Consider the following 10713-nt stretch of genomic DNA (forward strand, 5'->3'; position numbering starts at 1 on the left):
CCAAATAGTTACACTCTCTACAGAAGGGTTACTCTCTCTGTGCATTTACTTTCATCCAGACCTGCACAGCCAAATAGTTACACTCTCTACAGAAGGGTTACTCTCTCTGTGCATTTACTTTCATCCAGACCCGCACAGCCAAATAGTTACACTCTCTACAGAAGGGTTACTCTCTCTGTGCATTTACTTTCATCCAGACCCGCACAGCCAAATAGTTACACTCTCTACAGAAGGGTTACTCTCTCTGTGCATTTACTTTCATCCAGACCCGCACAGCCAAATAGTTACACTCTCTACAGAAGGGTTACTCTCTCTGTGCATTTACTTTCATCCAGACCTGCACAGCCAAATAGTTACACTCTCTACAGAAGGGTTAATCTCTCTGTGCATTTACTTTCATCCAGACCCGCACAGCCAAATAGTTACACTCTCTACAGAAGGGTTACTCTCTCTGTGCATTTACTTTCATCCAGACCCGCACAGCCAAATAGTTACACTCTCTACAGAAGGGTTACTCTCTCTGTGCATTTACTTTCATCCAGACCCGCACAGCCAAATAGTTACACTCTCTACAGAAGGGTTACTCTCTCTGTGCATTTACTTTCATCCAGACCCGCACAGCCAAATAGTTACACTCTCTACAGAAGGGTTACTCTCTCTGTGCATTTACTTTCATCCAGACCCGCACAGCCAAATAGTTACACTCTCTACAGAAGGGTTACTCTCTCTGTGCATTTACTTTCATCCAGACCCGCACAGCCAAATAGTTACACTCTCTACAGAAGGGTTACTCTCTCTGTGCATTTACTTTCATCCAGACCCGCAAAGCCAAATAGTTACACTCTCTACAGAAGGGTTACTCTCTCTGTGCATTTACTTTCATCCAGACCCGCACAGCCAAATAGTTACACTCTCTACAGAAGGGTTACTCTCTCTGTGCATTTACTTTCATCCAGACCCGCACAGCCAAATAGTTACACTCTCTACAGAAGGGTTACTCTCTCTGTGCATTTACTTTCATCCAGACCCGCACAGCCAAATAGTTACACTCTCTACAGAAGGGTTACTCTCTCTGTGCATTTACTTTCATCCAGACCCGCACAGCCAAATAGTTACACTCTCTACAGAAGGGTTACTCTCTCTGTGCATTTACTTTCATCCAGACCCGCACAGCCAAATAGTTACACTCTCTGCAGATGGGTTACTCTCTCTGTGCATTTACTTTCATCCAGACCCGCACAGCCAAATAGTTACACTCTCTACAGAAGGGTTACTCTCTCTGTGCATTTACTTTCATCCAGACCCGCACAGCCAAATGGTTACACTCTCTACAGAAGGGTTACTCTCTCTGTGCATTTACTTTCATCCAGACCCGCACAGCCAAATAGTTACACTCTCTACAGAAGGGTTACTCTCTCTGTGCATTTACTTTCATCCAGACCCGCACAGCCAAATAGTTACACTCTCTGCAGAAGGGTTACTCTCTCTGTGCATTTACTTTCATCCAGACCCGCACAGCCAAATAGTTACACTCTCTGCAGAAGGGTTACTCTCTCTGTGCATTTACTTTCATCCAAACCTGCACAGCCAAATAATTACGCACACACTCTCTGCAGATAGGTTAATCTCTCTGAATAGTGTGCATTTACTTTCATCCAGACCCGCACAGCAAAGGGACGTCACAAACCGAGAACCAACAAATCCTGTCATCTGTGAGCATATGTGATGTCAGTCTGATTATGAGGGGAGATTACATTTGCTTTATGCTATAAGCAAGAAAATCAACATCCTTTTAAAAAGAAGAATCTGATAAGTTTGCAACTAGTGATGTAATATAATTATCTTAGATAGAAGTGATCGCTCAAAGTGTGTTGTCAACCAATATTACACCAACAGCCAGAACAATACATCCAACAGGCAACCGGTCAAGCTATGGTAAAACCGTCCATCGATAGCTTCTATGTTGGATGCCATACCAGACATTTCTGGCCGAATACGGTAATACAAACGTCACTTTGGACATCACAGTTTCCCAAATAAACTCCGAAGAGAAAGCACATATGTTAATTCCTAACTGTCACGTGACGTTGCAGGCAACATGTCTGTGTCCATCATGATCATTCTGGGGGACGCGGTTCACAACTTTGCCGACGGCCTAGCCATTGGGGCTGCTTTCTCTGCCAGTAACTCCACCGGCATCGCCACGGGTATCGCCGTCTTCTGCCACGAGCTTCCCCATGAGCTGGGTAAGTTATACTTATAGTCTCTCTCTCTCTCTCTCTCTCTCTCTCTCTCTCTCTCTCTCTCTCTCTCTCTCTCTCTCTCTCTCTCTCTCTCTCTCTCTCTTTCTCTCTCTCTCTCTCTCTCTCTCTCTCTCTCTCTCTCTCTCTCTCTCTCTCTCTCTCTCTCTCTCTCTCTCTCTCTCTCTCCTCATGAGCAGGGTTATAATCACACTGACTGTGGTTGATGTCTGAATAATTTGATTATTAGAGTATTCTTGGAAATAATTCTGTCAGGGTGTCAGTGCGTTGTGGAGAAGTTGTATTCCTCGAAAGTGAGGCCAGATGTAAACTTGTAAATAGTGACACAGTAACGTTGAGCCGCCAAAATGCAATGACTGCTTGATGTGATGACCTTTTCTTCCAATACATGCACGTGTGCATTGTGGCAATATCCGCGTGTTTTTACTGAACTCATCTCAGCTCAGCGTACAAAAACGTCGGCAGAGGTTGTTTCCTTTTCTTCCGAATATCACCTGTTCTTTAAAAACTAGTTTAGTGCTAGTTTTTGATTGCAAAAGCATAGTTGTGTCCAGCATAGAAAAATGTTTATATCCAAACAGTGGTTGACGGACTACGGGCGCTGTGGCGAGGTGGTAAGACGTCGGCCTCTTAATCGGAAGGTCGAGGGTTCAGATCCTGGTGGGTTAAGTGTGGAGATTTTTCCGATCTCCCAGGTCAACTTATGTGCAGACCCACTAGTGGCTTATCCCCTTTCGTGTGTACACGCAAGCACAAGACCAAGTGCGCACGGAAAAGATCCTGTAATCCATGTCAGAGTTCGGTGGGTTATAGAAACACAAAAATACCCAGCATGCTTCCTCCGAAAGCGGCGTATGGCTGCCTAAATGGCGGAGTAAAAACGGTCATACACGTAAAATTTCACTCGTGCTAAAACACGAGTGTACGTGGGAGTATCAGCCCACGAACGCAGAAGAAGAAGAAGAAGTGGTTGACGGCATGATTTTTGAGAAAGAACTTAACACGATTCGTACTTTTGTTGTATCTAAAATGTTCGTGCTGATTTGAAGGATCAACTTTTTCTAACAGTCAGTATGTCAACTGCAAAATAATTTCTCTCTTTCTTATTTCAGGCGACTTTGCAGTGCTCTTGAAGAACGGCTTGACAGTGAAGCAAGCCCTTTTCTGGAATTTGATGTCTTCCCTGACCGCCATTTTGGGACTGTACGTTAGTCTGGCCGTGGCCACTTCAGCCGAAGTGCAGATCTGGATATTTGCTGTCGCTGCTGGGATGTTCCTCTACATCGCCATGGCTGATCTGGTTAGTTTTGTTGTTGCTGTTGTTGTTGTTGGCGGTGGTGGCGGTGATTACGATGATGCATAATGATGATGATGATGATGACGACGACGACGACGACGATGATGATGATGATGATGATGATGATGATGATGATGATGATGATGATGATGATGATGATATGATGATGATGATGATTTTATAGATGTAGTTGTAATAGCAGAAGTCATTACTGAGTTGTTTACTGTTTGTTTATTGTTGCCATGACAGTTCCAACAAATAATATCTTACTATTAATTTCGTCCCCATCCCCAAGTTCTTGTTGTTGTACTTGATAACTTCGTACATTTTCTCGTAGATAACCGTACGTAAAAACAAGTCGCGTAAGGCGAAAATACAACATTTAGTCAAGCTCAGTCAAACTCACAGAATGAAACTGAACGTATTGCATTTTTTCCGCAAGACCGTACACTCGTACCATCGTCTGTCCACCGCTCGTGGCAAAGGCAGTGACATTAACAATCCAGAAAAGCGCGGTAGCGGTTGCGCTGAGGAGGATAGCACGCTTTTCTATATCTCTATTCTTTTTAACTCTCTGAACGTGTTTTTAATCCAAACATATCATATCTATATGTTTTTGGAATCAGGAACCGACAAGGAATAAGATGACATTGTTTTTAAATCGATTTCGGAAATTTAATTTTAATCATAATTTTTATATTTTTAATTTTCAGAGCTTGTTTTTAATCTGAATATAACATAATTATATGTTTTTGGAATCAGTAAATGATGAAGAATACGATAAACGTAATTTTGGATCGTTTTATGAAAAAGTAATTTTAATTACAATTTTCAGATTTTTAATGACCAAAGTCATTAATTAATGTTTAAGCCACCAAGCTGAAATGCAATACCAAAGTCCGGCCTTCGTCGAAGATTGCTTTGCCAAAATTTCAATCAATTTGATTGAAAAATGAGGGTGTGACAGTGCCGCCTCAACTTTTACAAAATGCCGGATATGACGTCATCAAAGACATTTATCGAAAAAATGAGGAGAAAAAAACGTCTGGGGATATCATACCCAGGAACTCGCATGAAAAATGTGTGTCAGCACTGTTTGTGTGTGTGTAAATAGTATTGTTGACACTTTTTTATACAGTAGCCTATTGTGGTTCTTGTGCCTAGGCTGTGTATTGGATTGTCATTGTATGCCTGCATCATTAGTTGTCAGTAATTATTACATGTGCTGATTGTTCTCTTTGCCTGCGCGCGCATAGTATGTTGGTTATGTTTGGTCATAGTATGTTTGTTTATGTTTGGTCGTTATCTTTGCCTGTGCGTGTATTGTATGTTTGGTCGTTTTCTTTGCCTGTGCATGTATAGTTTGTTGGTTATGTTTGGTCGGTTTCTTTGCCTGTGCGTGTATAGTATGCTTGGTCGATGTATGTATTGTAAAGCGCTAAGAGTAGACATTTTTCTAGAATAGCGCTATAAAAGTTTGCATTATTATTATTATTATTATTAAAAATGTCATAAAGATCGGTCCAGTAGTTTACTCTGAATCGCTCTACACACACACACACACACACACACACACACACACACACACACACACACACACACACACAGACACACACACACAGACACACACACACACACACACACACACACACACACATACACACACACACACACATACACACGCACACACACACACACACCACGACCCTCGTCTCGATTCCCCCCTCTATGTTAAAACATTTAGTCAAAACTTGACTAAATGTAAAAAAAAACCAGAAGCAGCTTTCGGTTTGTTTTTGAGTGTATTGTAAAATATCACAACAGCTCCCACAGATGGATATTTTCTAACCCCCCACCCCCACCCCACCCCACCCCTCCAAGTTTATATTTAGACAAGTGCCTCTTTACATTGGTTAGTAGAATACTTGTCGTATTTGTGAGAGAAATATTAAAAAAATAGAAAAATGCAAACCTTCCGATTAATGTCGATCTTTTGTTTGTATCACAACAGTTCCCGCAGATACTCGCTTATGAGAACTTGGCGAATAATGGACTGTTTGTGATGAACAACATTGGTATTCTGCTCGGCGTCTTCATCATGCTCATCATCGCAATCTTTGAGGAGCGCATCACCGTATAAGGCCCTGACGTTCTACGCAAGCAACCGGCTGTGACGTCATCACTTCGTGCTGCTGACGGTTCATGTAACTGTGAAAGGATTTTTGTTCCTGTTGAATGTGTTCCTGTTCTTCGTTACTTTTCTTAGCAGCTGAAAATAACATCAAAGACTTCAGGTTTTTTATTTTGCGCGCGCGCGTGTGTGTGTGTGTGTGTGTGTGTGTGTGTGTGTGTGTGTGTGTGTGTGTGTGTTCTGTTTTGTTGTTGTTGTTTAAGGGGAAGAAACAAGTCATTTTACTTATTTCGTTATGCCTACAATGATATTTCCAACCGACAAAAATAGTTTTACTGTTTAATGGTTCTGCTGCATAATTATCTTTTTTTTAATGTATTTCGACAATTAAGTTTTTGATTTGTTTGTTCATGTAATGTTATTGTTGTTAATCGATAGTACAGATTTAACTGCTTGATGATCAAAAGACAAAGACAAAACATGTTGCAGCTTAAAAGACAATGATACAGGTTCGTTTTGACTGTGATATGATTGAGCATGCTTGGAGAAGTGCGAAAGATGTTTTTGAAATATGTCACAACAAATATTCTATGTTTTTAATATTCATTGAACGTGTACAGTTCTACAGTGTATTTAAACAAAAAATTGGTGTATACCAAGCACATCTATGCAGAAACTCACGCCCCAGTTATATGAATAACACTTGAACATTGCTTTCATCTGAAATCGTGTTAACACGCAGGTTTAGCTATTCCATCTCAACGTCAAACACTGTTAGTGAGAAAAGAAAATACCAGCACGTCACGCACTTGAATGAAACTATTAGTTGGGATCTCTTCGACGAAAAATCCGACGGATATTATGGTTACCATACATAGTGATATTAATAGAAAATATAAATTCAGTGGTTATATGTGTATCGCTCACAGTGAGCAGCCTAGCTTTTTGTTAGCGTATGTGTTCAGTTGCACAGGTGCTCTTAACTGTATACTTCAAGGCACGGTGCCTCCCATGCAAACAGTTTTGCTTTCTTTCTTTATTTGGTGTTTAACGTCGTTTTCAACCACGAAGGTTATATCGCGACGGGGAAAGGGGGAAGATGGGATAGAGCCACTTGTCAATTGTTTCTTGTTCACAAAAGCACTAATCAAAAATTTGCTCCAGGGGCTTGCAACGTAGTACAATATATTACCTTACTGGGAGAATGCAAGTTTCCAGTACAAAGGACTTAACATTTCTTACATACTGCTTGACTAAAATCTGTACAAACATTGACTATATTCTATACAAGAAACACTTAACAAGGGTAAAAGGAGAAACAGAATCCGTTAGTCGCCTCTTACGACATGCTGGGGAGCATCGGGTAAATTCTTCCCCCTAACCCGCGGGGGGTACAGTTTTGCTCGCCATCTCAGATCTTGCCATGTTTTTACCAAAAGTGAACAGCGTGGCCGCCTTTTGAACAGAGTGAGATTTCTTTCATGAAATGTTTGTTTAATGAAATTAACGTATTTAAAAAAAAAGCCCTATTGCGCAGAGAGAATCTAGGTTTTAGATTTTGGTGGTTTTTTTTCCCCTTCTTTGCTCATGGGTTGAAACACCCACCATCTTTTACGTGTATGACCGTTTTTACCCCGCCATTAATTAAGCAGCCATACGCCGCTTTCGGGGGAGTCTTATCCCATCTGGCCAGATCTGAGAGTATGAAGAAAACTGTGCTCACGGGAACGACTATCCCTTGAAGTTTGTCTTGTGTTGTGATTTGAAAGGCATGTGGGAGGGGTACCCCCCGCGGGTTAGGGGGAAGAATTTACCCGATGCTCCCCAGCATGTCGTAAGAGGCGACTAACGGATTCTGTTTCTCCTTTTACCCTTGTTAAGTGTTTCTTGTATAGAATATAGTCAATGTTTGTACAGATTTTAGTCAAGCAGTATGTAAAAAATGTTAAGTCCTTTGTACTGGAAACTTGCATTCTCCCAGTAAGGTAATATATTGTACTACGTTGCAAGCCCCTGGAGCAATTTTTTGATTAGTGCTTTTGTGAACAAGAAACAATTGACAAGTGGCTCTATCCCATCTCCCCCCCTTTCCCCGTCGCGATATAACCTTCGTGGTTGAAAACGACGTTAAACACACAATAAAGAAAGAAAGAAATGGGAGGGGTGAGGGGGGAATGGGGATCTATTATTATTTGATACAGGCTACGTGCCTTGAATTCATTGTTCGGGTCCATGAAAACCATGTGTGTGCTTCTTTTTCTCAGTTTTACTTAAATTTTACTGACGTTGTAAAGAATGTATAATTAATTGTGTTTTAAAAGCTTGTATATAGTTCTGTTGATAGGTTTCGTTAACGATGTAGTTTGTAAACATTTGCTCTATATATTGCCTTTATTGTAGTGTTATAAGCAATGTTTTTTTTATCTCCTGTTTTTCTTTCTTTATTTCTTTAATTTGGTTTTGACTAAATGTATTAACGTAGAGGGGGGAATCGAGATGAGGGTCATATGGTGTATGTGTGTCTGTGTGTGTGTGTAGAGCGATTCAGACTAAACTACTGGACCGATCTTTATGAAATTTGACATGAGAGTTCCTGGGTATGAAATCCCCGAACGTTTTTTTCATTTTTTTGATAAATGTCTTTGATGACGTCATATCCGGCTTTTCGTGAAAGTTGAGGCGGCACTGTCACGCCCTTATTTTTCAACCAAATTGGTTGAAATTTTGGTCAAGTAATCTTCGACGAAGCCCGGACTTCGGTATTGCATTTCAGCTTGGTGGCTTAAAAATTAATTATGACTTTGGTCATTAAAAATTTGAAAATTGTAAAAAAAAAAAATGTTTTATAAAACGATCCAAATTTACGTTCATCTTATTCTCCATCATTTGCTGATTCCAAAAACATATAAATATGTTATATTTGGATTAAAAACAAGCTCTGAAAATTAAAAATATAAAAATTATTATCAAAATTAAATTGTCCAAATCAATTTAAAAACACTTTCATCTTATTCCTTGTCGGTTCCTGATTCCAAAAACATATAGATATGCTATGTTTAGATTAAAAACACGCTCAGAAAATTAAAACAAAGAGAGGTACAGAAAAGCGTGCTATCCTTCTCAGCGCAACTATACTACCCCGCTCTTCTTGTCAATTTCACTGCCTTTGCCGTGAGCGGTGGACTGACGATGCTACGAGTATACGGTCTCGCTGCGTTGCATTGCGTTCAGTTTCATTCTGTGAGTTCGACAGTACAGCTACTTGACTAAATGTTGTACTTTCGCCTTACGCGACTTGTTTACTTCTCTTTTGACGTTCTCTTTCGAATTTGTTCTGATGATCCATGTACATAATTAATTGGGGTTTGTTTTAATGAGAAACATGTTCATTAATGTACGAAAACAGGATGCATTGTTGCAATTGAATGTACTTGTAAGAAGTCTATTTTTAATTCTGCTTTCAACACATTTTTTTTAAATTGAGAAAAATGGATTTGGTTTCATGAGGGAAAAACCGAGAACATTGTCGAATGCAAATGATATTTCAATGGAGATTAAATGGAGAGAAAAGGACAATATAATCAGAGACTTAAATACAAATGACGTGTTTGTGTGTGTTAGTGTGTGTGTGCGTGTTAGTGTGTGTGCGTGTTAAGTGTGTGTGGGTGTGTGTGTGTGTTGAAGGGGAGAGGGGTGGTGTGGGGGAGGGGGATGGCATAGGCAATAAGGAGTGGTTGGGATAATCACTCCTTATCTTATCTGGAACTATGAGTGCAAGAAATTAGGCTCGTTTGGGATTAGTTTGTTAGTTTGTTTTCTTAAATGATCCTCTCAGATTTTTATAGAGTTATTCTCAAATGACTACATTGAAATAAAGAGCGAATAAACGAGGTAAACAGATATACCTGGCTTAACGTTTGAAAACGTGCCGTTTTCTAAAATCAAATTTGCCTAGTGGGTAAGGTGAAAACCAGGTGTTAAGTCACAAAGGTCAACTCAGACCACCATGTTTGCTACTCGCTGATGTAAGCTGAAATGTGTTCGTGCTTTTGAGAGAGAGACACAGAGAGAGAGACATAGACAGAGAGAGACAGAGACAGAAACAGAGCGAAAGCGAAAGGGAATAAGATAAGATACTATATGAAAAGAAAAGATAACATTTTTATTTACGAGGGTAATAAAAGCAATATATATATTTTACAATCAGCCATTTGCCCACGAGGGAACAACATTAAACAAAATTAAACAACAAAAACAAAACAAACATACATATTTTTACCGGCAACAATCAACGCATTATGTCATCATAGTTTGCCAAGAAAAGTATCATTTTGTTTCGACAATACTTGTACATTGTTTCAGAGAGAGAGAGACAGAGACAGACAGACAGAGAGAGACAGACAGACAGAGAGAGACAGAGAGAGAGAGAGAGAGAGCACAACGATGCATAACGACGTTTTATTCAAAATGTCTCTAAGTGTTAATTGTACGAAAGTATTATAAGCCAAAGGTCGAGGATAAACATCAACTCAGATTTGTTCAATTAGGCTGCCGACAGCCCGCTTTGATTGCAAAGACTGCTGTATATCTTTGGGGTGAGCTTAAACAAGTACAGAATAGAACACTCGTAGTACGGGTACATGTATGAGAACATACAGGTATGACATGATATTATGCTTGTGTACACACTATATTGATTATCAACTATATACAGCACATTTTTAAAGCAAACAACGAACACGTATTCAGAAATGAATTTATATCAAGACCAATCGGTCTGCTTCACAGTCGAAGGAGAAAACATTATGCAAACATGACTCTTAAATATTAGGTATTTTTTCTGTTGATGTATCAAAGGTGAATGGCATGATAATTGGACTACATTATTTTTCAATGCATGGGTATAATTGTTCATTTTGTTAAACTGCGTACATATATATCACAGGTACACACTACTCTGTGTGTGTGTGTGTGTGTGTGTGTGTGTGTGTGTGTGTGTGTGTGTGTGTGTGTGTGTGTGTGTG

At 39.9% G+C, this 10713-nt stretch overlaps 1 protein-coding gene across 1 annotated transcript in view; it reads left to right on the top strand.

The window, feature by feature from the left end:
- Positions 1–6842, top strand: part of LOC138947319 (zinc transporter ZIP4-like) — a 57978-nt gene extending 51136 nt beyond the window's left edge. Inside the window, exons 13-15 of the mRNA XM_070318766.1 lie at positions 2094–2246; positions 3374–3561; positions 5570–6842. Coding sequence (XP_070174867.1) covers positions 2094–2246; positions 3374–3561; positions 5570–5698 — 470 coding nt within the window. The 3' untranslated portion in view covers positions 5699–6842. The remainder of the gene's footprint in view (positions 1–2093; positions 2247–3373; positions 3562–5569) is intronic.
- Positions 6843–10713: the final 3871 nt, after the last annotated feature.

The sequence above is a fragment of the Littorina saxatilis genome, linkage group LG14 (genome assembly GCF_037325665.1).
Source record: "Littorina saxatilis isolate snail1 linkage group LG14, US_GU_Lsax_2.0, whole genome shotgun sequence".
Taxonomy (NCBI): Eukaryota; Metazoa; Mollusca; class Gastropoda; order Littorinimorpha; family Littorinidae; genus Littorina; species Littorina saxatilis.